Genomic DNA, 27955 nt, shown 5'->3' with positions numbered 1-27955 from the left:
TTATTAACTAGTATAAAACTGTGAGAACAGGCTTTGCCCTGCTGTTAGAAAATGTTACTCCCTTGTGATGGGGTATTTTTGCTAACTTTCCACAAGAACCTATTTTACATGACTGAATACAAGTGATGTTGCCTGATAACACTTCTATTCCATTTAAGCGCACTGCTCTCCTGCCTACTGCAGTGACAGTCTAGAAACAGACTTCTAGTCATTCATACCTAACAATGTAGAAAAGCATTCCAGCCTAGGTGATCATAGGACATGGTTATTCACACACAAAGCCTTTAGAACTTCCGGACAAACTAGTGAACAAGGACCTTTTGACATCCATCTGAATTCACGTCAACAGCCCTAAGGCACTCATTCAGAAAGTACAGCGGCTGAGTACTATTCAGCATCTTCACTTGAAGCTACCGTAAACACCTTGACAAAACAACTCACTGTTCCAGGTCCAAATCTATCACTATGGGAAAGCACAGTGATGGGCTCAAGAGAGCTGGTCACATTATATCAAAAGCAAAGAGAAAGTAATGCATGTCTACTGGTACTCAGCTCACTCAAGATTTCCCTAAACATCTGTCCACAGGATTAACATGGTCTAGACAATCCCTCATAAAGAAGACCCTCCTTCCCAGGTGAGTCCAGGCCATGGCAACTGACAAAAGTGCTGCCAATGAAAACTACTGCAACAACTCAAAGCATGCTCGCATTTAATGATACTTCAGCTATTTGATATAACAGCACAAACAAATATAATAATTTCAATTTTGAATGTTATCTTTAGGGTCATGATTAAGTTTAAGAAATTTGGTGGCAACGGATCACATGTTAAAATTGAATTGCGCTATATTTGCTCTCTGACTTTAGGCAAATTATACAAATTTTGCCAATGTATATGTATGACAACATAGTCTAATCATGGGGAGGTTCTCAAAAATAAAGTTAACATAAAATACTTGTCAAAGTTTGATACACACCAACTGAATAACCTCTTAGTTTGTGCAAGCTTCATATTATTTAATTCCCAAATTCCTAAATTTAAGTTACAATAATGTCCTCTAATAAAGTCTTAAAGGCCAGGTGGTGGTAGGGCACGCCTTTAATCCCAGCACTTGGGAGGCAGAGGCAGGCGGATCTCAGTGACTTCAAGCCAGTCTGGTTTACAGAGTTCCAGGACAGCCTCCAAAGTCACAGAGAAACCCTGTCTTGAAAAACCAAAAACAAAAAACAAAAAACAAAAAAACAAAAAAAAACCAAAAAAAAAAACCAAACCAAGGGTCTTATTGATAGCTATTTTAATTATATACCTGAAAACTGAGCTCTGAATCCCACCGACTACTGTTCAATCCAGATTTTTCTCTCATCTCACTGCTTTACACAGACTTCCTCCCTTCCTTCCTTCAAGCCTGGGCAACTCCACCTAATTTGTGACTCAGCAATCTCTCCAAGAATCAACTACTAAAACCTGCCATCTGTCTTCTTTGGACTCCTCCTCTTACCTCAAACCTAGGAGCTATTCAAACCTTTTACTCCATAATCCCCAATTCAGGATCACAGTTTCTTAATCTCTTTCCTGATGTCTAGGCCTTCCTCCTGTCGCTTTCTCCCACCTCCAATTCACCTTGTGCCAAACTGATCTTTGTCAGATGTAAGCTGTGTTGTTCATGTGAAAAAAAAAAAAAGTGGACAGAAAAGGAAATCAACTTTGCGCTCCCAGGTGTATTTCAAAATGGCCAAAGCAGAACTTAAAATCCCCCGACACAAAGGTGGCTGAGTAGATGGGAATGCTTGTTTCCTTGATGTGGTTAATACGTATTATATGCATGAGTCATCATAACGTGCTCCACAAAAACCAAAACTTCAAACATTTAAGAAATTGGTATGCCTGGAAATTACTTTTTGCAGTCTTAGGTTCCATTTCAATATCTAACTGAATTGTTTAGAGTTGTGGACCATGAACTTGTGTTTCTAACATTTTCAATGAAGAGTGATCAAGCTAGTCTAGAAATGGTATTCTGAATAGAACAAAATCTAATGATCCTTAGCTGTTTGGTTCTAACCCCTTATTCCTACACTAGGAATTATGACCTATGTACTCCAAATTTGTCACTGATTTTAACAGATCCTTACATTAACAGGGAAAACAAAGGCAAGTTTGCTGGTGTTTAACTGCAGGTTCTAGTGTACACGATGTCTATAATGTATTTAACACTACCTGCAAGGCAATGGAAACCATTTTGATTTGTCGCATTAATTTTGAGATATCCTTCAAATCACAAAAGATGAGTCTTTAACAGACTATCAATCAAAACCATCTAGGTAAAATGACCTATTTTATGACATTATTTTCTAACAAAACATTTGCAATTTCTCTCAAAACATGCCAATATTTTAGAAAAGCTATTCAACTGATAAGCAGCACAGGGTATGTTTGGACAGACACAGGGAACAAATTCCCAACATCTGAGTCTGCCACCTTTACTCCACAGCTTACTGGTTTCATCTCTGGAAGAGTTTAACCAGTGGCATGAATCTTTTGGCTTGCCTGTAGTACCAAACAACACACCTCACAGAGTAGTCATGAGCAGTTAAGTTCACATGCATTGAAGTTCTTAAAACAATGTTAGGCTGTTACTGGTGTATACTTATCCTAACAGCTACTCAAATATGTCATACTGAAGTAGAAAATTGGCTTCCTGGATGAAATGACAGACTATGGACACCCCAGGGAGGGTGAAGCCTGGGGAAATGAGGGGGCATTGGGGGGGGGGGTTGGTGGGAGGGCGTGGGAGGGGAGGGAAAGGGAGATGGACAGGGGATTGACATGTGAAGCAACCTTGTTTCTCTTTTTTTTTTGGTTTTACCTGTCAGGGTTTCTCTGTATTGTTTTGGAGGCTGTCAGTCCAGCCCGGCCTCACAGAGATCCACCTGCCTCTGCCTCCCGAGTGCTGGGATTAAAGGCATGCGCCACCACAGCCCAGCTTGTTTCTAATTTAAATTTAAAAATTAAAAAAAAAAAAAAGAAAATTGGCTTCTATGAGTTTTCTGAAACAGAAACAGCCAAAGTAGCATGCAGGCAGCAAAGACTAAGAAAAAATACACATAAAACAGGAATAGATTCATCTAATCTATTTGTTTTAAATGAAGCATTTCAAGCTTTGGGAAGTTTTTCTTTTTCAATTTTAATCATTAGGCTCCAATTAGGAAAATCTTTAAAGAAAGATTAATTTTACAATTTAATCATTTGAATAGCGTATCTGTTTACTGGAAAAGGAGTAACAAATCAAGCTATTTTGATACAAAATCTTTTAGTGATATAAAAATGTCTAAAGATCATTAATGAAAATAATGTCTTTGGATACCTATTCTTGAAGAAATTCCTTACATCTAAGAACTCCATGAAAACTCAGAAATAAAGCACTAACTATAATGGAGAAACCTGGTGAGCTAGGTATTTTGGATAATGCACATGCCCACGGCCACATACACCTATCATTAATTAAAAGGCCCACGCAAGTGAGATAAACCGCAATCGTAAGAAAAGGAGACAAGCAATCAGGGAAAAAGTTCTATGATCGCACAAAAGAAATCAACCAGACACACCAATAAAACAGTTTAGAAACCAAGTTTGACTCACTAGCTCATACTTCAGAATAAGGCTATGGAGCAATACTAGATAAACTACTATAGGTTAAAGTCAAGTAAGATCAACTGTAACAAAGCAACAGTATAAAACAATCCCCACTTTTCAAACTGAAAGAGTTGCTTAAAAAATGAGGTTTAAAAAAACACATATTTAAATGTCTTTAAGTGGACACTAAGTCCCTTAACGAGTCTTTAAAGTTTACTGCAGATATCCACAAAGAGCAGTCTCTCATTCATTCATTCAGTGTGTTTATGGATGCTCAATTCAGATGCCACAAGAGGGCATTAGATCCCATGGAGTTGAAGTTATAGGTAGTTATTAGCTGCCCAAAGTGTGTGTTGGTGAGTGAACGAAGTTCCCCCACAGGAGTAGCAAGTGCTCTTAACCACTCCACCATTATTTCTCCAGTCCCCAGAGTAATCATTATAACAAGAGGGTTAGAAGCAATAATTCACAGGACTCAAAATATCTGCAAGAATGTTTTAATGGTTCTCTTCATCTGATGAACCGATAAGGAGAAAATCAAACAAGTTCTATGTAAAGGCAAAGATCCCTAGCATGACATACAAATGACAGAGCTCAATCAGTGCACTGACTGTACAGTCCTCTAAGTGTACTCAGCCAACCTATAGACATCTCATTTCAGCTCATGTTTAATTGTTTACATTAATGGCTTCAGTTATACGACAGGTTTCAAGAACTGCCTTTTAAGGGTTCCACTAAAAAGGTTAAAATTAAACATTCTACTTTAAATTATATCAAGGTTAATGTCTTAGTTTTTAAACTGTCTATCATGTGAAATTTTAATATGGGGAGATATACTAATTACAAAGATCTCTGTACTAGTTTTGTAATTCTGCCAACCTAAAGTTATTTCAAAATAAGATGTTAGAAAAGACAGGTCAAAGTAAGATATTAACTCCTTTGTGCAAGCAAAAGCTAGGCAAGAAAAATAGCATTTAAGTTTCCCATGCTAAAGTGAGTTATATGTATAAAATATATCTAGGTTTGGCTGCATTTATGCCATAATAAAGAAAGGCATACATCTAACAGAAACAACTTCTTAGAGGTAACAAGTATTTCATTAGCTTTTCTTAATAAATGGACAGAGTAAAACACTCTTCCTTAAAAATACTCTGTTGTTTTACACAGAGTTCAAGGTAAATTTGACTTTTTATAAGTGACATACAGAGGTTCTGAAAGAAAATAGCAATTAAATGGTCACAGATGTAACTAGCCACTGCACTACTGTATGAAAAAGTAAAAACAGTGCTATGCAACCAAGTCTGAGGTTAGAAAACTTCACTTTCTTCAACAGTACTAACCCACCGGATAAAACTACTATTCAAGGGAAAAGAGCCTCCATAAGGAAATGATACAGGTTTAATTAATATTTTGAATCAAACTGTTTCAACTTCTTTCCTCAGGCAGAAAACAAGATCACTTTTCTAAATGAATTTGTGTTTAACTAGAAACTTAGATTATTTGGATCCCAGTTTTTTTATTTAATTTCCCAAACAGTTTTAGCATGCTCTTGCCTCATCAAAGCTTGAGACTAGGTTTGTTTTCACGTTTGTTGACAGATGAGACAGTATCTCTGATAGCTATTTGTCAATAGTAGAATGACGCACACAGGTTGCTGCTGTATCTAAGGTATACTGCATATTTGCCTGGTGCCCGTGGAGTCCAGAAAGGGACTATAAGTGAAATGGAGTTCCTTCAGTATAAGTTGCCATATGGATGCAAGGAACCAAACCCAACAGCCAGTGCTCTTAAGAACTGTCTCTCTAGCCACCATCCAGATTCTTTATTAACTAAAATAATATTTTGACTGTACTCACACTTTCTTTGCAAATTCCATTAATACCAAACAGTTTGAGAAGTAAATACCTTTTTACTTTCATTATGACCTATACATGTTTAAGGCACCAATTTACTAAGTTCTGCTAGAGTTCTAACCTTCATATATAACAAGTTTCCCCTTGAGCTGTGCCTCAAGAAGTAATCTATGCATTAACGGCTGTAATTGGCATAAACAAGAAATTCTGTGTCATATACAATTAATGCAAATGAAATATAATATATAACCAATATTATATTAGTAAACTTGTCAATCTCTTCATGAATCCCTTAAAATAACTCCAAAGAATTAAGCAACTGCATTAACATATAACACACAGCTGCCCTACTTTTTCTTCAGTGTATCCTTTTTTGTCGTTGCCGTGACCAAAGCACATGACAGAAACAACTCAAGGGAGGAAAAGTTTATTTTGGCTCACAGTTTCAGAGGATACAGTTTACACTGGCTGCGGAGGCAGCACTGAGAGTGCAGGACAGAGGTGGTACACATACACCCTAAACCAGCAGGGGTGTAGAATCCTTAAAGGCTCACCTCCAGAGAGCCCAGCCAGCCCAACACGGTTCTACAACCTTCAAAATAGAGCCATAAGTTGGGGAACCAATGGCTCAAGGCAAGCCTGCAGGAGCATTCCACATTCAAGCCTCACACATACCTTAACATATTTCAACGTAGCTACACAGTCACAATTTTACAGATAGTTTTCATCTGGGATATAGATATAATTCCCAAGAGGATTTAGACCATAAATTAGATAAAATTTAGTGAAAACACCACAAAACACCTTTAAATAATACGAGACTTTTTAAAAAACATTATTGCTTACTCTTATGAAATGATGAATTTTAACCAAATTGATAATTCTTAGATATATTTCCTATAGTCTTAAATTATACTGCTTGACAAATACTACTGGTATTGATGTAACTTTCTGAAATTAAATTAATTGCAAATGAATCATGTTAGCAGTACACACAGATGGTGACTACACTGCTTCAGGTTTAATACTACAGAAAGTAACCACCTCATAGGGAAACAAAGAAAAATTTTTTCCTTAAAGATTTTCAAGAATTGAGCCTGGCGTTGGTGGAGCATGTCTTTAATCCCAGCACTTGGGAGGCAGAGGCAGGCAGATCTCTGTGAGTTCAAGGCCAGCCTGGTCTACAAGAGTTAGTTCCAGGACAGCTTCCAAAGTCACAGAGAAATCCTGTCTCGAAAAACCAAAAAAGATTTTCAAGAATTACAGTAACAAAAGTTCATGGAAAGGCCAATTAAATTTTTTATATTATACTGTGCTTTCCCATTTAAGGGTAACAGCAATATTAGGACAAAAAAATCCTTTTGTTTCTCTGCTAATAATAATTTATACTAAGAAATACTACAAATATGCTCATCAGTTCTTTTCCTCCCTTCATGTGTGGGGTAACAACTATGTTTCTACTAGTGAGGACACTTGAGTAATCATATTATGGAACTCAAAAGGAAGATAGAGGACAAAAAAATGAACAGACTTTGGCTTTGAAGAACCTCATGATAACTCTAAAATGGAAGATTAAAAACAACAAAAAGATTACAGCAGCAAGCTACTACTTCACCACACATATTAAGAATTCTAAAACAAACAAGAGCTTTTTGTCTCTCTTCTTATCAATCTGCAATATCTTCTTTTTGTTTCTCCTGCTTTTTGGCTGTGGGCAGTTCAAGACTTGCCCACTGCATGGGCTCTGCCTTTCTCATAGTGATCTCAATCTTCGTTGCAGTCATGGTCACATAACTCCGTTTAACATCAATCACCTACAACACAACAAGAGTAAAAGTTAATCTGGTGCTTTTATCGGTCTCAGAAAAACACATTTGGCTTATTTTAATGTCAAAAATCAAGCCTCTGAGGACATAAACATGTTAGGATTATATTCATAAACTTCCATGAATATTCATTTATAAAATGTTTCTAATCAGGAAAAAATATAGATGGATTCTTGATACTTACACCCCAAAGTTTCACATTTTGATGAAATTCTTTCTCTCCTTCAAATACAATGTGAACATTTAACTGAAATAGATAAATTGCCATTATTTTGGTGTTTGATATTGAAAACAAAGCCTTAATATATACTAAGCAGGCAGTGAGTATATATTACTCCAGTAATATATACTCAGTGAGTATATATTACATCCAGTCAAGAGTGATAACTGATCAAATTCATACTCAAGGTTTGTGAAACCAAGTGCCAATTATAAAGACAAGAGTGACACTACTTAAGCCACAAGAGAATGTAAATACAGATACCCCCTCCTCAGCTTCCTTTAAGAAAATGATTAAGAGGATAGAAAATTAACTGGAAGGTTCATAATGAGAAACAAATATATGTTTTGTGATTCTTTTCAGATACTACATTTTTAGAAAACTTTAGAAGAAACTCTACAACACTGTGATTTTCACTTAAAATACTGTTTCTATGATAGTCATTAGTAACTTTCTTCTCAGAACTAACAACTTTGAGAAAGTACTAACAAGTAATGTGTTTAAGATAATTTTCATTCAGTCAACTAATATACTCACCAGTGTACTATTTGCTTCTACTTGGCTGAGCTCTGGTAGTGAATTTTTAGCATACACTGAGATGGTAACTTCACCCCCAGTCTGATGCCAGTCATGTCTACATGGAACAACCTTTTTCCCCTATAATATAACAAAAACTTTGTAATCTTAAAAGCCACCACACTTTCATCATCAAAAACTTTTTCAAAAGAACCCAGTTGGCTAATAGAGGGGAATTCACCATGCACACTTGTCTCAGGGAAAAAACTTCTACAGGTTCCACCAACACTAAGAGGTTTAACCAGAAAACTATGATACAAAACATCTTAACAGCTTATGATATGAGAACACCCTCATTTCTCCAATTTGGTTTTTCTCCCTTAGGGCTAAACTGTTACTGTCCATTTAAGAGATAATTTCACAAGCCTTACTAAACTTTATTCCATTCATATCTTATAGTCCACTAAGTACTGTTACAGATCATTCTTTGAAGACAGAAATAAGAAAGGAATGTTTGGTAAGATAAACAAGACAACACAAGTACGTGAAAGCATGAGAACCTTGAGTTTACTTGTATAAATTAAGAGTTCTGGCTGGTGTTAGGACGGGGCACAGCTCAGTTGGTACTAATGCCTGCTTTCCAAGCATAAGGGCCTGAGTTTGGAACATCAGCATCCACATAAAAAAGTTCATACACACCTAGGATTCTGTAATCCTAGTGCTAGAAGGCTGAACACAAGAGTCCACAGCTGATTTGATGAGCTCTACACTCAGAGAGAATCCATGTTTCATAAAATAAGGTAGTGACAGAGGGAGACACCAAACATGCAGCCGTTATACCCATGCACACACACTCTGTCAACCAGTAACTATTCCTACAATTATTAAATTTCTTTGTCCTTTCATATTAGCATGCAGACAATGTTACAATTGACAGAAATCATCTTTTGACTGCTACTATGACCATTATTTTCCAAAACATATAAACAAATTGTGAGTTTTCTAAGTAAGAATAATTCAGCCAGAAAGTTCAGGATACTATGAAACACTTGTATTTAAAAGAAAGAAAGAAATACTTAACAGTTCATCATAAATACATTCTCAAAACTTTGAAAGTAAAGCACAATTAATTTTTTTAAGCTATTTGAGGCTTTGACCTCAGAAAATGCACAGTATTCCACTTTCTGCTAATAAAACATTTCTGCAAGTTTTATGGTTAGTAATCTATGATCCAAAACCAACAACAGTGAGATACCAAAGACTGAACATATCTCTAGCCTGAAAAGTTCATCTTTGAGTTAAAAGGTAAAAGTTTTATGAACCGGAAAGGTTTCTAAAGTTATCAATGACAACATGGCACAAAAGATTTGTTTATATTCATTATGCTATTAAAATAATAAGAGCTAGCATACAAACCCCTATTTAGCAACTAACTGGTTTTCTTCTTTTTAACTTAAAGAGCTTAAGGGAATTATGTTCACAGCTCTCAGATGTTTTGAAAATAAGCACAGGAAACAGGAACTGATGCTCTGCAACTCTTGTTTTTACTTCCTATTTCCCCAGAGCAGGTAGAGGCATTCAAAGAAACTCCACTGAAGAGTCAACACTTTGGACATTAGATGGAGGGACTATTTGTATGGTTCAATGACTCTGTGGCCAAACAATACTAGAGGCCTAATAGGAAGTGCTTTTATGAAACAATTTTAAAAGTAGGAAAAGGCTGTGGAACTCATCTTTTAATATATGTTTTTAGATTTATTTTGTTATGTGTGAGTGCTTTCCCTGCATGTATGGTGACTAAGTTAATGGGGAGTCTTGTGGATGATGGGAATGAAACTTGGGTCTTTTGCAGAACAAGTTCTTCCCTATGGAGCTGTGAAACTAATTTTAATAAGACCTTTCAATTTTAGCAGGTTCAAAGTATTTCTGAAACTTATATACTTGCATTAATAGATACAAATATTATTTTGTTACAGCAGTATTGAGAGACTGAGAGTAACTACTCTGTACATAGTTACCCTGTAAGAAAGCTATTCTTGTAATATAAACAATACTAATCTCAGATATTTTATAAATGCCTTAGTAGAATACAGCAGGTCAGCAAGTGATTTTGAAAGGTTACTTACTGCATCTTTTTTAGTCCACACATGTTTCCCTTTTGTGCAGCCTTCTTGGGCTAAGAATGTATTAAAATCTGAGGTTTTTCTTCTACAACAGCTCCAATATTTCATCCTTTAAATTAGACAATGAATTAAAATCAGCATTACCATTGTAACAGATGTAGTTAAGAAATAAAAACTCAGCCGGGCGGTGGTGGCGCACGCCTTTGATCCCAGCACTCGGGAGGCAGAGGCAGGCGGATCTCTGTGAGTTCGAGGCTAGGCTGGACCGACAGCATCCAAAACAATACAGAGAAACCCTGTCTCGTAAAACCAAAAAGAAATAAGAAATAAGAACTCCAACAGAAACTCCAACTTTAAATATGTTCCAACTTGCGATGGAACCAGTATTTATTCCTAGTGCACAAATGGACTTTGGGAGCCCATTCCCCCATGGAGGGATACTCCCTCAGCCTAAATACATGGGGGAGGGCCTAGGCCCTGCCCTAAATGATGTGATAGACTTTGGTGATGCCCCATGGAAGGCCTCACTCTCCCTAGGGAGTAAATGGGGAATGGAACGGGGGGGGGGGGGAGCCGGTGGGGAACCTGGGATTGACATGTAAAATAAGGTCGTTCCTAATTTAAATTTAAAAAGCTAAAAAAAAATACCTTCCAAGTATTTGGTAGTGAACATTTTAAAATTGATACATACTAGGGAAACTAACAATTTAAAAAGCAAAGTGGCATTTATAGTATTAACTTTGCTTTTGAGTAAATATATAAAGCAATCACAAATTCTAAGTCCAGTTTCTCACTGTGAATGTAAACGCTAATCTCTCATAAAACTACTAAAAAGTGGTATGACCAAATATTCAAACATTCACACTTCAACAACCTGTTAAACAACATGGAACAAAGTAGAAACGAGTATTTCCACACGACAGCCAATCTCACAGAAGGGAAAACTACTACTAACTCAAGACCCTGCACAGCTAACTAAAAATTACAGCCCTCCAGGAATCTGAAGCATGTGGAAACAGCTGAATACTACATATTAATTATATCATTATATAGAGACAAACTCTAAACTGAAAGTTATGGAAAAGCAAGGGCTTCCTGGGCAATGGTGCTTTAGTGCCCCATGACCAAACATTCTAATGTCCTAAAACTAAATGACAGTCCTTTAAGAAAAGTAACTCAGGCCATGTGGTAGGACATGCCTGTAAGTGCTCTACATGAGGCTAAGGCTTGTCCCAAGATAGAGGCAGTCCACACAACCAGTAGGACCCTACCTCAGCTTTAATAAAAATATAAAAGTCCAAGTAAGATAATACTGAAAAATCACAATGATAACTTAAAAATTGTAACCCTATTTTTCTCCCGTGTTTAGTGAAGGCAACTGTCCCTGCCCTTAGGATATTATAAGGATTAAATGATAATGGAGGTAAAACTTTTCCCCAAACTGCATGGCAATGTTTAAAAATATAAAGGTTTAATATTTTGATCACTACTATAAATATTTTAATTAGGAATGTGTAAGTTACCCCTCATGGAAAATAGGTACTCCAGAATGATATACACAGACTTCGTCTAGACTCTGTAGACCCTGGTATGTCTAAAAAACAAAGATAGAGAGAAAAAAATTAGCCGTTTATCTCACACTTGCATCTTATACCCATGCGTAGTATTGTTACTCTTAAGGTCTTCAGAAAATACTTCAATAACAGAAGCTAAGAGAACACTCGCAAATTCATCAAGCAATGGAGAATGACTAAATTCTAGATCCCTGTAAAGAAAGCAAACAGAAAGGTACGCAACTTACTATACAAGATGCTGCCAGCCTTTTAGGCATGAGGTTATAATGAACTATATTGAAGTATTTAAATTTAGAGAGACATGTTGGAATCAAGGGACTTATCCTATCCACAAAACAGAGTACAGTGTACTCTCTGTGGGCATTATCAATTAACATAGGACATCTAATACGCAATCCTGGAAGTTCAGTAGAATGGTGATGTTATCCCTACAAATGGTAAAATGAGCTGCAGACCTATATATACATCCATGGTTTGTCTGGAGATCCGGGCCCCACTGCTGCTGTACATGAAGGCTCTACAGATGAATTCACAAAAAGTTATGTTAATAAAACATGGATGCAGCTGGTAGTATATTTTCTAATTTTGTATGCATATTAACTAAAGTACAGAAGACCAAAATTTTCTGTTTCTTTTCTCTAAGTACAAAGTACCAGGTGTTTACCACCTTAAGTACGTAAGCTCCAGGATGTTAGAATCTGCATTTATCATTACTGCCACCTAAATATCTCCTTTCTTATCTTATTCAATGGCAGCAAATGTACTGTCATCCAAATCTGTGTCAGTATGCCTATCATCTTTACCTCTAAAGTTATCATAAAATCTTGTCAAACTCAATGAAAACACTTATCAGTTCAACCTCACTCAACAACTAGCAAGTTCTCCTCAAATGCCCTTTGATTAAGAAACACCTCATATTTTCCACCATACTCAGTATTCGACATATTTAAGTACCTCTCATGAGAAAATGACTATAGCTCAGAAGAAGTATTTTCAAATGAAGCAGAGCACAGGCAATAAAGGGAAAAACAGAAAAACTTCATTTATGGAAATTAAGTGTCTTTGCTTATCAATGATATCATCAGGTCAGTGGATACCAAACAAAATACCTCTGACAAAGAACTTTTAACTAACAGATATCAATAGTTCCTACAAGATTGTTGGGGAAAAGATGGCAAAAAGATAGGTGAGATATTCTGGACATTAGCCAGAGAGGAAAGAACTGGAGAGCAGGCACACAAAAGGGCAGTCAACCGTGACACCACTGAACTCAAGTAAATACTAAGTGACAAAATTGTATGATCTACCAGCATTACTGAAATATAAAACACTGACTTGACATGTGCCAATGTACAGACAAGCGGATCCAGCCCACAAATACAGATAAGCATACAGAATAAGCAACCTTTGAAAACCACCTCAATATATCTGCTAAAACTGAACATAAACACACAATCCATTTCTAGTTACAAAAGCTATACACAAAAGTGGTGTGATTAAAAAAAGACACCAGGAAGGAAAAATGAATTACTAATTGTGGCATACTTTCAATAAGGATATTTACAAAGCACCAAAAAGGGCAAGATAATGGCTATATTTCCTAAAATAAAGCTAATGTAAGTGAAAGAAGACAAGGAGAGCAAAATACATGTTGATAGATAAAAAATAAACCTTCGGAGAGAAAATGTGTGAAGAGTAGGTAAGATGTGCTTCTCCAGACACAGAGAGCCCGAGCCAAGCATCACACTACGCTCTGCAAAAGTCCAGTTGAAGAGAGGATTATGTGAGCAAGGAGGGTCAGCATTATGATGGGGAAACCCAGAGACAGCCAACCTGAACTTGTGGGAACTCACTGACTCTGGACTGACAGCTGGGGCGCCTATATGGGACCAAACTAGGCTCACTACATGTGTTTGACAGCCGTGTAGCTTGGTCTGTTTGTGGGACCCATCCCTGGTGCATGAGCTGGCCTTTTGGGGCCCACTCCATATGGTGGGAAGCCTTGCTCAGCCTCTGTGCAGGGGGAAGGGACTTGGCTTGCCTCAACTGAACAATGCCAGATTTTGTTTACTCTCCATGAGAGGCCTTACCCTTTCTGAGTAGGTGGGGGTGCATTGGAAAACAGGGGTGAGACGACTGTGGTCGGTATGTAAAATGAAAAACAAAAAACTTAAAAAAAAAAAGATATGCTTCTCAATACTGCAATCTTCATTTTGGAAGCCCTCAAGTTTAAACTTGAACTTGCACAAGTTCTATCAAACTTCACTATTTCACTGAAATAGACTAAATATTTCCTAAATCCTCTATTATCTAAAAATTTAATTTCTCATCACTAAAGGCACTTAAATTTGATAATCTCTTAATTTCTACCTATATAAGGAAACAGAATCATGACATTCCCATGATTTTGTTATAGTGCAATCAGTTTTACTAGGCATATCTCCCCATCCCTATTGGTACTTTTATTAAGTTGAATTTCCACTAGTATTCTGACACCTGTACAGCCTTTCTCATTCCCATTCTCTATCGATAGCATCCAACTATGAACCCTGTATCCTCTAACAGCAAACGGCCTGCAGGATTGGTACAATAGTAGCACAAATGTTAGGGGTATAATAAACTATCTTTTGATTGGATTCAAGGCCTACTCTAGAAGGTGGAATCAACATTTGAAACTTACTGAGGCCAAGAACCTGAGGCAGAGAGACCCTGGGCTCTGGAGGAAAACCTACTACTAATCTTTGCTAAATGAACACAGGGGGAAAAGACATTGCTATCCCATAGATCACTGCATCACTCAAGTTCTTCAGAGAAGCTTCTTGTAGTTGGTGGTAATTAACATACAAACAACTCCAAGGTGGGCAGACAGTGGGAAACCTTGGAGCACTCAGCCATACATGAAATGTTTCTATAAAAACTCTCCCCATTCAAGGCTCAAGAATAGTAGAAAGACTATGAACCAGAGGTCGTGGATGACTCCAAGGAAACAGCATTTCCAGGTATAACAAAACTAATGTACGCCGGGTGGTGGTGGCGCACGCCTTTAATCCCAGCACTCGGGAGGCAGAGGCAGGCGGATCTCTATGAGTTCGAGGCCAGGCTGGACCGACAGCCTCCAAAACAATACTGAGAAAACCTTGTCTCATAAAACCAAACAAAACAAACAAAAAAAACTAATGTACACATTAACAGAGACTGTGACAGTATTACTGGAAAAAAAAAAAGGAAACCAGAGAAAATGTCAAAACAGAGGAAGTGGGCACACCAAACAAGGAAGCAATCTGCAACTGGTACCTGTTGAGAAAGGGGAAAAACATTCAACCACGCGCCATCCAGGACAGGCTTCATGCTCAGGAGGAGCTGACCAACACAAACCAGATTCCAGCTTTTGTGTGTGTGCATTTATTGTTATGCTTTGGTGATTTGTTTATTTATTGAAAGAAAGAATATGAAGTCAGATGAGTAGCGAGGATCTGAAAGGGGTTGGGAGTGTGAAGAGTATTAACAAAATGTATTTAAAGAAAAAAATTTAAAAATAAAATTTAAATTAAAAAAATCACCCTTTCACTTACTACTTCTACCTTATACATATGAAGTTGTACTTCCATTTCCATTCCATTTTTAGTACGCAAGGGATCTCAAATGTTATAGAAAGAAAACAAACCTGCTGAGACCCCATCTTCACCTCAACCATCTTCTAACTGCTCTGGCAGGGATGCAGATACCATTTTTATTGTTATTTTATTCTTTTATGAGCATGGGTGTTTTGCTTGATCATGTCTGTGTACCAAGTGTGTGCCTGGTGCCCAGGGAGGTCAAAAGAGGGCAATGGATCCTTCTGATCTAGTGTTGCAGGTGGTTATGAACTGCCATTTGGATCTTAGAATCAATTCTAGGCCCTAGGGAAGAAAAGCCAGGGCTCTTAATTGCTTGAGATAATTGTATTCCTTATTTTAACAACTGAAACAATGTACTCTACAAAAACACACTGCCCCTAGGAATATCATGTCAGGTGAGGAGAAAGTCAAATGGAAAGGTCAGACAAGGCTGAGTTTGTGGTAGGTGGGGCCAGATCTTGACTGAGGCCACTTCATTATGCATACCCCCAGCTGTCTCACACAAAAGACAGTGGGTGTTGCTGATCTTTGTCCCTCTTCCCAATTGATCAAATGACTAAAACACCTTTTCTGTTTTTTCTCAGATTAACTTATTTATTTAAATTGGCCTATCAAAGATGGGTGGTTGAACTTGGCTACTTGGGGCATAGGCTGTGACCCTAAACCCACAATTATCCAGATTCTTGAAGGCACAACTACTCAAACTATACCATTAACTGTCCACAAATCAGCTATGTGCCAGGCACTGTTCCAAGCATCTGATATACAAAACAAACAAAACCATATTAGCCTAATCCACACCATGGCAAAGAGAGTAGCTGGTAACTGAAGAAGCCAAGTAAGGTAAAAAGTTTTACAGAGGAAAAACCATAAGAGGGTATACAGAGCAGACAGCAAAAGATCTCATGATGCTTACCCATACCCCACATTTAATCATTTCTTAGTAACCTACTCTCCAGAATGACACTGCCTGCTCTTGTGCAACTGTATCCAAGCTTGTTTCTCTTCCTCCATTTCCACTTGTGACAGACATCTCTTTAAGTCTCCCTAAACTGGGCACCATGGTACATAACCATAATCTTGAACTCAGCTGAGGGACAGGAATGAAGTTTGAAGCCAGGCTGGGGTAGAGTGAGAACTGCCTCCACCAACAGAACAAAGCACCTTCCAGAAAAGGTAAAGGCTTACCACCATAGTTAAAGTAGTTCAAACCCTCATCCCGGCTTAGACCTTTCACCATCTTTGCCTGCTGCTTTCAGATTATTGCCCAAACCCCTGACTGAAACCACTGTGGTTGATCCATGTAGTGAATTTATTTCCAGTCTGACTGAATTAATTATGCAATGGCCTATTCTGTTCTGCTCACATCAGAACAGAATCAGGGACAGAGGTTTTTCTTGGATACTGTTATCTCCATCCCTTAAACAATGTAGAGCACAAATCAAGTGCGTAGAATAAATCTCAATAAAATTAAATTTGTTCCACTGATTCTATCAGATGTCCTCTTAGGAAGTCTCTTACTGTATTTATAGCCCTAGTCTGCGGCGAGGTGCCCAACATGTAACTAGCCCCCAACTATTAGCTATCTTTAGAGAGAGTCGCAGTCCTTTGCTTCAATATTAAAATTTTACTCCATAAATCCAAAGTTTTATAATATATACCTTTGAACACCCTCCATTTTTACAAGAAGTCCCAATCTTAATTTCATCACTGTCTTCTTCTGCAATGAAAAAAAAAGTAACACAAGGTTTCATAATGATGTTCTTTTCAACAAGAGGAATAAAATCTAAAACTACAATATTAAAATAAAGCCCTACTGTTTTGTTAGTCTTAAAAAATAATCTATGAAACAAGTCCGGTTTAAGGAAAACAATAGAGAAAAACAAAGAAACCCACAGCCCAGTCGATGTGGTAGTGTACATCCCAGCACTTGGAAGGCTGAGGCAAGATGATTATGAGTTCTAAGACACCCTAGATCATCACACAGACAAACTACTGGACAATATCTTGTCTCAAAACAAAACAAAAAAGCCCTATACCTAGGTTTTGCCTATATGCCCCCAAATGATATATAATGTGTTTTCAATCTACAATGCAGTGCTTATAAAATTTCATACAGCAGAAATCATGGAAGGTATTTTTGTCTCTTGGTATTAGGCAGAGGTCAAATAGATTATAAAATATATTTTATATGATGCATAAAAATTTGTTATTTAAGAAATTTAACTGATAAAATAATTAAGGGGTGATAAGTTTTCATACAGACATAATCAATGAACTGAAAGTTCTTTCATGGTATTATTAGCATTTGGGAATAAAGGAAGTTCTTCCTACAATGTGCTACATTTTCACAAACTCAGCTATCTCTTTTGAATAGCTTCTTATACAGAAGAATATTGTAAAACAAAATAAAACCAAAAAACCCTGTCTTACCTTTCTTATCTTCTTCATTCCCTGATGACAGTTTAAGTTTATCAAGTGCTTGTTTTAGAGAAGCAGATATTTTTAATTCCAAGTTTGTCATTGGCTCATCTGGGCTGGAGAATTTTGAAGTCATATTATCATCAACAGACAAAATTATTTCTTTGTACTTAAAATTGATAACCTTAAAAATCTTCTATATGAAATATTTTCACATCAAGTTATTCCTAATATAAGTATTTTTCAAACAAACGTAACAATCCGCCAACATTTTAACTTTTAGTAAAATGATTCTTCTATTAAGAAGTTTCGAAGATCAAGCCACTGATAGCATAAAAAGATGCTACACAGTGGAGCTACAGGAAGTGAGTAAAGACCAGGAATGCAAACTCTGTGGAAAGGACTGTATAATACTATTCAGTTCACCCAAGCAAAATTCTGAGCACAACTAAACCACTAGTGAAAGCACACTTATTTTTATTAGAGTCAATTCACATATGCAGACTTTAAAATTTAGATACAATTTTATGGCAGTGTAAAACTACAACCATCTCCAAATATTTCATAATGGTTTAAGTTTTCCATATATAACTTAAGCCTATTCAATAAGCAAATATTTAGACTAATAAACACAGCAATAAAATTTATCATAGGTAATTCAGTCTGCATACCTAATGACAAACTGGCAAATGTTGATGAAGTACACTAGAACAAGTAACTTATGTATCACATGGATTTAAATACAACACTTAGGTGATGGAGAGCTAGCTTACTGATTAAGACAACTTATTGTTCTTTCAAAGGATTGGGGCTTAATTCTTAGCACCCACCCAGTGAATCAAAAATTGTCTGTAACTTTGTTTCCAGGAGAACCAGATGTTCTTCATGGATACCAGGCATGTAAGTGGTCAGACACACATGCAGGCAAAACATACCTATACAGACAAAATACAATAGAAAAAATATATTTAACTTTTCCCATAGCCTCAAGTACACCTAATAAATCTGCAGTCTTTCATTTAAAGAAACTACTACTACTTTCCAGGAGGCTCTACGGAGAGGTAATAGATTCAAAGATGAACTAATGCGGGTGGATTAAAAGCATTTTGACCTTTACCTACAGCCTATACCTCTAATCATTAATGAGCAAGCAAACACCAAAAGTTAGGATTCTTATCTTGTGCTATAATATGTAATAGCCTATAAATATATTTAAATATAGTAAAGTTTGGGAACACTCTAAATTTACAGTATGAATAAAAGCTTCAACTGGTTTCAATGGTTTCTCAGGCTTGTATTTAGAAAGAACTCACCTGGGAGACAAAGCTGAAGCTGAAATCCTGTGTTTACATTCTGTAGCTCAAGTTCTGAAACAACCACTATTTAAGTGCAGTTGGGGGATCTTGTGTTACATGAGTAAACCCATTAATGAGTTTCAAAATGTAGTCTTGTTTGAACAGAAGGGGATTACAAACAACTTAATTCTATTCAAACCCAGCAAAAGTCATTTTTAAAGTATTTTGACAGGCAGGCATCCCAAATCAAATAAACTATGCAGGTACTAATGAGAGCAATCAATTAATCTTCAAACTTATATAAAAGTATAATTCTTTTACTGAATTCCACCACGCCACATGAGAAAGATAACAACAGAAAACGAAGATGCACAACTCCCCAAATCTTGTGCATGCCCTCAAAAATTAAAGGGTTATCACCAAAGGAAAAACCACAGACAGTGGTCACTCAAAATGCCTTTATATACAACGTTCAAAGGAGTTACGCCAGGAAATGCCATTATCACAGTGTTACAAATATAAGCATCTGTATAAAGTATACCTTGGCCTTTTTATTGCTTCAACTGGTTTAGGGGCTTGAATGATGTGTTCCTGAAATTTAGGTTTTAATTCAGACAGTTCCTTCTTCTCTGTAGTCTTGACTTCAGGCTTGACTGGTTCAGGTGGCTTTTCACTGTTATGCCTACCTTTTGTACAGCCCTGTTAGAAGAAAATATAACTGAACGGTTATGCTTTCATCTACTTTACGGATGTAAGTTTGTATTTTGGGTGTTGTAAAAAGTCTTTTCAAATTATTTATATAAGCCAAAGCTCTTTATTAAAAAAAGGTCTTAACCTGCAGTCTGAGTTGGTAGAGTGCTTCTCTAGCACGTATAAAGCCCTGGGTTTGACCTCCAATACCACTAAGTCTGACATGGTGTCTGTATTTGGAGGCTGGCAGGTCAAGAGTTCAAGGTCATCCTTGGCTATACTTGGACTTTGTGAGACCCTGCCATAAAACAAAACATAAACAAAAAGGTTTCAATCTAAATTTCAACTTTCCTACTAAACTGTAATGTGACCTTAACTCAAATATCTTTTAAATTTTATTTTTCTCATCTATAATATAGAAATAACTTCCTTTCTTGGTGCCATATAAACAATGGGCCATCTCATTGGTGTCTTGATAAAATTAACTGCCTCTAATTGAGTTTGTTCTGTATCAGTGCCAGCCCATAACTTCCTTCCTTCTTTTCAGGACTACTAAAATCAAGAATGTAAAATGACAAATGAATAGTTAACATAATAAAATCTTATTCTCTAAAGCAAACAAAGGATTTTAGAGGCTATGGATGAGATGAGCTCCCTTTGCATAAAGTATGGTACAACTTGATAGCTGAATTAATGGCTATCAGTGATCTGACTGCTCTCTCTATCTGGAGATTCTAGGATATACTTTTAGAAAAATAATAAAGAAACAAACTAGTACTTACTACAATGCTTAAGAAGTCAGAAAAATCAGTTGTTCTTCTCTTACAGCAAGACCAACCCTATAAAACAAAGAAAAACAGCAAACCCTTAAAACTGTGTTGTATTCATTTCCTTGAATCGTAACATTCTATACATATATAAACACACACGAGTTTAGTTTTTGTAAGGTATTCCCTATCACATGATTTTAACAATTAACTACTTAAAATATAGAAAATCAGAAGCCATTTTGTTTAAGAATATTATTTGAATTTTAGGAAAAAAAGTTTTTCAACACCATGTATTGGACTATGGATATAACTTATTGGAACTCTTGCCTACTGAGCACAAATAACCAACAACCTCTCTCCAACTCAAGCATTTAAGGGATCTGAAGAACAAGGTGATTAACTTGGGGAGAAAAAACCTATTAAGTAACAATTATAGCACTGTAGTTTCTAAACAAACTCACCTTTCAGCTAGAAGCAAGTGAGGTAAGTGAAGTTTTAATAAACTATCAAGTGACTCTTTGGGATTAAAGTAGGGAGTTTCAAAACCAGGGAAGGAGACAGATGTCACCTGTTGTAATGCCCCTTCTGCCTACCAAGTTAAAAAAAACAAGCCAGGACAGAACACTTGTAATGGATTATCGACAGGGAAGCGTTCAGGTGACACAGAGCTAAATATGCTCATAGCTAAATTAATAAATGAATTTAGTGATATACCATCTCAAACACACATTTTGGGTTTTGGTATTAAGAGCAGCCCTTAACACAAGAAAGTTAAACCAATAACAATAAAGTAAGGCTAAATAATTCCTCTTTGGTAAGGTAGGAAAGTAGCTGCTTAGGTGTTTGGAAGCCTTCATCTTGATTCTTTCTTAACCCTCAATAAAAGTCAAAGGAACAAAGAACGAAGGCCCTGGTTCTGACGCTCTCCCTGCACGGCTTGCCTCACTGCCACCGTAAGATGTTGTGATTCCTTCACTGTGCTCTGGTTTCAGTCTATGTCTGCTTGGCTTTTCTTCGGCTCCCACCTTTTCTTTGGCACAATGCCAAAGAAAGGAGACTAATTTTAATTATTTCACTCAAAAAAGGGGGGGGGACAGATACAGATTGGTGAAGGTAGCTCTTAGTTACTGATTTTAATTCTAATGTAGGAGTAAGGAAATAGAAATACAATATCCCTGTATCCCCAAATTCATATTGTTCATGTGGGCCAGCTTCTTAACGGATAGAAGTTTTGGCGGTTAATTTTTTAACAATATAAGGTCTCTCTTGTTTCTTGCCTGTTCTTAAAAATAACAATTAAATATTCTCTAATTTATTTATTTTTTTTTCCTTTCCTTGTGGCCTCTGGATTAAGATGCACACAAGCAATTACCACAATCTTATAGTTTTTAAAGAGTGCTGATATTATTCAACAAATGTATCGCTAAGAGAGTTTTATTGACTTAATTGTGTGTGTGTGTGTGTGTGTGTGTGTGTGTGTGTGAGAGAGAGAGAGAGAGAAAGACACACTAACTTAGCATTTAAGAGAGAGAGAGAGACAGACAGACACTAACTTAGCATTTAAGAGAGAGGCAGAGAGAGAGAGAGACAGACAGAGAGACACTAACTTAGCATTTAACTGGTACCAGAAACAAGTGAAAACAAAGGTGCAAGCATCTGCTCTGATCTTTTCAGTCTCTTTAACAGCCTTTTTTTTTCTTTTTTTGGTTTTTCGACAGAGTTTCTCTGTATTGTTTTGGAGTCTGTCCTGGAACTCGCTCAGTAGACCAAGCTGGCCTCGAACTCACAAAGATTCGCCTGCCTCTGCCTCCCGAGTGCTGGGATTAAAGGAGTGTGCCACCACTGCTCTTTAAACAGCCTTTATGTGTGTTGAAACTGAATATGACGGTGTATTTCTCTTTCTTGAAAAAGAATTGTTTCTTGACTGATGTTCATTTCCTTCTTACTATATTTTTTTCCTTATTTTTCCCTTCTACCATTTTCTCCTATTTCCTAACCACAGCAGTGTTTCCCATTTTGGCTCCTTAAGTACGTTTGCCTGTATCCTCAAGTTGTCACCTCTAGTCCAGTGATTCTTTGGCATATCTGTATGTATATGTCACACAGATAACATCAAACCATTCCGGAACTGAAGTATTTTTATTACTCTCATTTCAGTAGTTGTGTTGGTTTTTATTATCTCTGTTCATTGTGCGTGAATGTGTGTAAGAATAGAAGCTAGAGGTCAACATAATGTCCACTGCTCTCCACCTTTTTTGGACAAGGTCTCTTACAGAACCTGGAGCTTGATAATTCATCTAGACTAGCTACAGAGCAAGGCCCAAGGACCTATCTTTCTGTGACTGGGGTTAAAGATCCCTTCACTCTGATTTTATGTAGGTGCTGGGGATCCAAATTTAGGTCCCATGCTTGATGAGTGATGTCAGTGTCAGTCATTCTCCAAACTCCTGTTCTATGTCGGTATCCTATAATTCTAAAACTATGTATTATACACTTCAGCTTTCCAAGGCTGCTGGATTCCATGGCCCACTAAATTTCAGGTAATACAAGCACTGATAGTTTCCTATTTAACGACTGAGAGAAATGCTCTGTTATTGTTAATATTCAAGGAAAGACAGAAAGTAACCTTATGCTACATATTTACATTTAACTTTCTTTAAAAATGTGTAATTCACTGAGAGCTTGCCTATCACATTATGAATCTGAAAAAGGTTAACATGGAAAACTTGAGCAAAACAAAGCAAAAACAAACAAAAAGACACCATTGTACTATTTCTCTGATTCTCCAGCTCATCAAGGAAATAAAGGCGAAAATATGGTACCATGTTTCTAGTAAAACACTCCAACTAAATGTGTAGAAGCATTAAATATCTGAAACAACCAATTTAATACCCAGACAGAACCTTTCTTATTAGCCAACAGAGACAGACTAAAGACTGAGACCAGTATGACTGTTTTTATTTAACTTCAAACTTAGGAAGGGAATACATCAGAAAAAATGGGCTGGGATGTAAATAAAATAACTTTATAACTGGAAAATATCACTGTCTTTAAAGAACATGCTTAAAACACCCAAAATGGTTATTAACTGACAAACCAAGGGAGGGAAAAAAAGTATCTTGTTCCTACCTTCAGGGCATCATGAAATACAGGTACACCTGGGTGGTATGTGCAAGCATCTGGTCGAAAACAGAAAAAGAAAGCAACACAGCTGTTTATTATTAGAAGTTTATGAATCACTCCTTCAGGTTGTTGGGTTTGATCCTTTTTCCAAATGAAGGTAAATTATTCTTAACATTTCATTAACTCCTTGTATTAAAAACAGTAACAGTTAAATCTCTAAGTATACTCTACACACATAAAAGTAATACAGAACTGTTCAAGAATAACATTCGGGAATACTCTATCAGTGGTTCTCAACCTTCCTAATGTTTTGACCCTTTAATACAGTTCCTCATGCTGTGGTGATCCCCAACCATAAAATCATTTCATTTTTACTTCCTAACTGTAATCTGGTACTGAAATGGCAACTCCTGTAAAACGGCCGTTTGACTCCTAAAGGGGTAGTGGCCCATAGGTTGAGAACCAAGATATTCCTCCATCTTTGTCGTAAAGTTTCCTTACTACTAAACGTTAAGTCCTATTGATTCTAGCAATTTTTTTATTCTCTAAAAATTTTATACATGTATAAAGTATCGTAGTCACACCCACCTGCCTCACTTGTACCCCACCTACACTCACTGACCCATCTTCTTTCCCCAGAACTTCAAGCCCACTGAGTCCAACTACCACTGCCTATCTATATGCACATGCATTTCAATAGCTAGCCACTCTGGGGAATGAAAGTCCCTCCTTCCCCAGCAGCCATGAACTGCCAAGAGCTTTTCACCTTAGCTTGGGGGAACCATAGACTTCCCTTCCCACTCTGTGCTGGAATATTTGAACTAGATGATGTTGTACTGTGCAGTCTTGTGCAGGCAAACACAGCTGCTATGAGTTCATGTATGGAACAGTCATGTCATGTCATGTTGAGAGCATAGAATTTCACAGCACCCCTTCCCATATTCTGTTTGGCCATATCTCAACTATCTTTTCAGAAAAATACCAAAATTTCACATACTCTTAAAGCAACTCATAAAAGCTGCAAGAGTCTCTAAAATGATATTTTGAAAAACACTGACTCAGCATTTTAATAACTACTGTAATATAAATTGCTACAATAGCATTCTTAACAAGTCCTTCCTAGATACAAACCAGAGTTCTATAGTCCGTTTCAGTAACCACTGATGATTATTTATTTCCTGTCTCTCTCTGTATTACAGAATAAAAGTTTTAATTTATGTAACTCTTATACAAAGTATGTTTATTACCACTGGCAATGTACAGTATTTTGTTTAAAACAATCAGGAAATGACACACTTATTATCTGAAAACACAGTAACATAAAGGTTAGAGAAAGCCAAATTACTCTGTCATTTTCCTACTTCACACAACCTTCCAAGTTTAACTTTTAATTCAGTACAATCTGATTTCTGGTATTGCTTTAGAACTTCTCTACTCTCTACTAACATCTAATATTACTTCCTTAAAGTGCTGGTTATACGTACAAAATACTAGCTAACGGAACGGAGTAAGAAAAAAGCCCACACGTTAGGAAAGGCTACTAGTTACACACAGCAGAGTTAGAATAAGGAAGTGGGTATGGAAATGTATATACAAAGACATGAAGTTGAGAGGGGAATACCAGATCATTTAATCTAATGTACAATCACTGCCATAAAGTATGCAATGTATATAAACAGCCAAGCATAAACAGTCCAGGACATCAGGACAGCTGGATCTTCACCTTGTAACCAGCATGAATGAAATGTGAAAAATCACTGCTGTCACGAGCCAAGGACAATTAGATGGACAATCCCTTCTCTAGCATTTATCAGGTTTACTAGTTCGCTGAAATTCATGTTGAATGATGTAAAGCTGTAACAGATTAGCAGTTCAACTTTAAGAGCTTCTTTTTTTTCCAGCTAGGCTTAGCTGAAATTTTCAGTTGTCACTTGTAGCTGTTGTGTTGCTTACAACCGAGTGTCTACTTTAGAGTACTTAGCACATGGAGGTTATGTTCCTCTTGACTTTTTAACACATACTTGATCATACACTAAACTGTCCTATCATCTTGAAAAGAGTCTAATTTTTCTATACGAGGCAAAACAAAAAAGACAAAAATAAACTTCAGAAGAGATGAAAGAGGGGGTGGAGAGAGGGCCCAGCAGTTAAGAGCACTGGCTGCTCTTCCAGGGGACTCTGGTTCAACTCCCAGCACCCAAGTCCCAGCTCACAACTGTCTGTTCCAAGGGATCTGACACCTTCATACAGACATATACATGCAGGTGGGTGAAACATCAATGTACATAAAATAAAAATGGATAAATTATTTTTAAAAAAGATGAAATAAGTCAATAACATGGAATTTATACCACAGTATTAAGAAAGGGAAGAATGCTTCTTTCTTTTTATTTTTCCAGACAGGATTTCTCTGTAGCTCTGGAGCCTGTCCTGGAACTCCCTCTGTAGACCATGCTGGCCTAGAACTCACAGAGATCTCTGCCTCCCAAGTGCTGGGATTAAATGCATGCACTATCACCACTAGCAAATGGTTTACAGCTTCTCACAAATAACACATCCATCACCATACTCCTTGACAACATATGACCGTATTGGCACCTTCAACATTACCCCTTTAATTTGTAAGGTCAATGTATGTTAAAAAAACTTTCTCTTAAATCCAGTGTTTTCAACTGCCATTCATTCAATGAATTTATCCCCAGATTCTAAAACAATTCCGACTTTGCTAAAGTATATTTTTTTTTTTTTGGCCAGGTGACTGGAGTTCCCTGCTGTACGTGATGCTGTTAATAGCTGCAAATTGAAGATTGTTTTTTTACTTGTGTGTCTTTCCTAGCCTGGTTTTTATCTTTTCTAGGTACTACACCATTCCACACACAGAGTAACTTCCAGTAACAAGCTGGTATGTCTCCTGAACTTTGAACCACAATCTAATACCGTAAAAATATTGCCCCATGCTACAAGGCATCAATGTATTGAGCACTAAAGTAGAATGTGCACATAACCAAGGTAGTTTACCAAGTGCTTGTAGACTGACTTCGTCTTTCCCTTCCTTTAAATCCTGTACCAGTCTTATTTCGAAAGAAGTCACCAGTTCACTGGGGGTACCAAGATAAATATTTTAAACACTTCAAACGTGAAAAAGATCTTTAATTATGGTACTGGTTTTAAACTCTTTCACAATGCTGAATTGTGTTAACTATCTACCACGCGGGGCTCCGGTCTGCAATGCGATACTTCACAGCGTAGTTCAGTTATATAATGAAGTGACAGTTCAATACCTTGCATATAAAAAGCGCATTATACATGCTAGGTGAATCTGAGACAAGTGTCACTTTGCACAACAGCCTAGTAATCAGCATAATTATTCCACTCACGAATGAGACTCACTCGCACCTCTGGGTTCACCCAGCATCACCCAGTATTGCTTTCACTGTTCATTCTTAATTAGACCACATGGTTTCTGGAGCACCACTGGCGGCTCATTTTATGCTGGTTGGCGTGTTAAAACCGCATGCCCCAGCAAAAGTATACCGAAGACGTTGCTACTGTGCAACGGATGTGTAAAAGTCATTTCCGCACCAAGCACAGTTCTTTTGAAAGCAAGCAATTTACACGAGAGGGAGGCTGAATGAACACGTGACAACACGCTTTTCACCAGCACTCCAATGCAACCAAAAGTCCAATGCAAGAACGGTCCACTGCCCACCACCGTGGACCTCTCACGCCCAGGAAATCAAGGCCATGACAAAGCGCAAACCGGGTCAGGTCAGCCCTGGAACTGAGGTGCAGGGGGTGCCCACCGTGGAATGAGGGGCACCGGGGACACCGGAGCGCCCGGCCCTGAGCTCCCAGGGAAGGGCAGAGACACGTGGATGCTCCCGGGAGCGGAGCAGAGCCAGAGCCAGGGCCGGGGGCTGGGGACCGGGGGCTGGGGGCCGGGAGAGGGGAGCCGGTGAGCGGCGGGAGAAGGTTCCGGCCAGGGTCCTCCTTACCGTCCGCGTTAGCCTCGGGGTCGAAACGCTGGCCACAGCCGCGGTTGTAACACAGAAGCGCCATTCCGTCTCCTAGGTGAAACGCACACCACGGGGACTAAAAGGAAACCAGCACTCCGGTGCAGGCCGCCGCCGCCGCCGGCTTCCGGAAGACGCCGGTGCCGCTTCAGGAATTTTCGCGAACCTTCGGGTTGCACAGGCGCAGAAGAGACTGGAAGGAGGGTCGGAGCCTGGCGCGGGGCGGTTGATTTCCCCGCCGGACTCCCTCAGGTGAGCGCCGTGGGGGGGGAAGGGGAACCCG

The 27955-nt window shown here is 37.7% G+C and overlaps 1 protein-coding gene and 1 long non-coding RNA gene across 2 annotated transcripts; one reads left to right on the top strand and one right to left on the bottom strand.

The window, feature by feature from the left end:
- The first annotated feature begins 330 nt into the window (after positions 1 to 330).
- Positions 331 to 26878, top strand: LOC121135873. The gene is made up of 3 exons (XR_005872984.1): positions 331 to 635; positions 20804 to 20928; positions 26414 to 26878. It is a non-coding gene; the product is annotated as an uncharacterized LOC121135873 (long non-coding RNA).
- Positions 5896 to 27923, bottom strand: Chordc1 (cysteine and histidine rich domain containing 1). Its single transcript, XM_040735253.1, has 11 exons — positions 27655 to 27923; positions 23666 to 23715; positions 20549 to 20605; positions 19618 to 19775; positions 17794 to 17897; positions 17022 to 17080; positions 11693 to 11763; positions 10173 to 10278; positions 8068 to 8187; positions 7495 to 7557; positions 5896 to 7298 (listed from the first exon to the last, which is right to left on the bottom strand). Exons 1-11 carry the CDS (start codon positions 27716 to 27718, stop codon positions 7152 to 7154), a joined length of 999 nt encoding a protein of 332 aa, XP_040591187.1. The 5' UTR covers positions 27719 to 27923; the 3' UTR covers positions 5896 to 7151.
- Positions 27924 to 27955: the final 32 nt, after the last annotated feature.

The sequence above is a fragment of the Mesocricetus auratus genome, unplaced genomic scaffold (assembly GCF_017639785.1).
Source record: "Mesocricetus auratus isolate SY011 unplaced genomic scaffold, BCM_Maur_2.0 Super-Scaffold_100044, whole genome shotgun sequence".
Lineage (NCBI taxonomy): Eukaryota > Metazoa > Chordata > Mammalia > Rodentia > Cricetidae > Mesocricetus > Mesocricetus auratus.
The sequence above is the reverse complement of the archived record's forward strand: the minus strand, read 5'-3'. Positions and strand labels throughout refer to the sequence as shown.

Bases quoted from the DNA above. Each gene is read 5' to 3' on its own strand.
- Chordc1 (XM_040735253.1), bottom strand. From the start codon at position 27,718: ATGGCGCTTCTGTGTTACAACCGCGGCTGTGGCCAGCGTTTCGACCCC. The intron at 23,716-27,654 runs GTAAGGAGGACC...GTTTTCGACCAG, and splicing joins CCCCGAGGCTAACGCGGACG to ATGCTTGCACATACCACCCA. The intron at 7,299-7,494 runs GTAAGTATCAAG...GTTGTGTTGTAG, and splicing joins AAAATGTGAAACTTTGGGGT to GTGATTGATGTTAAACGGAG.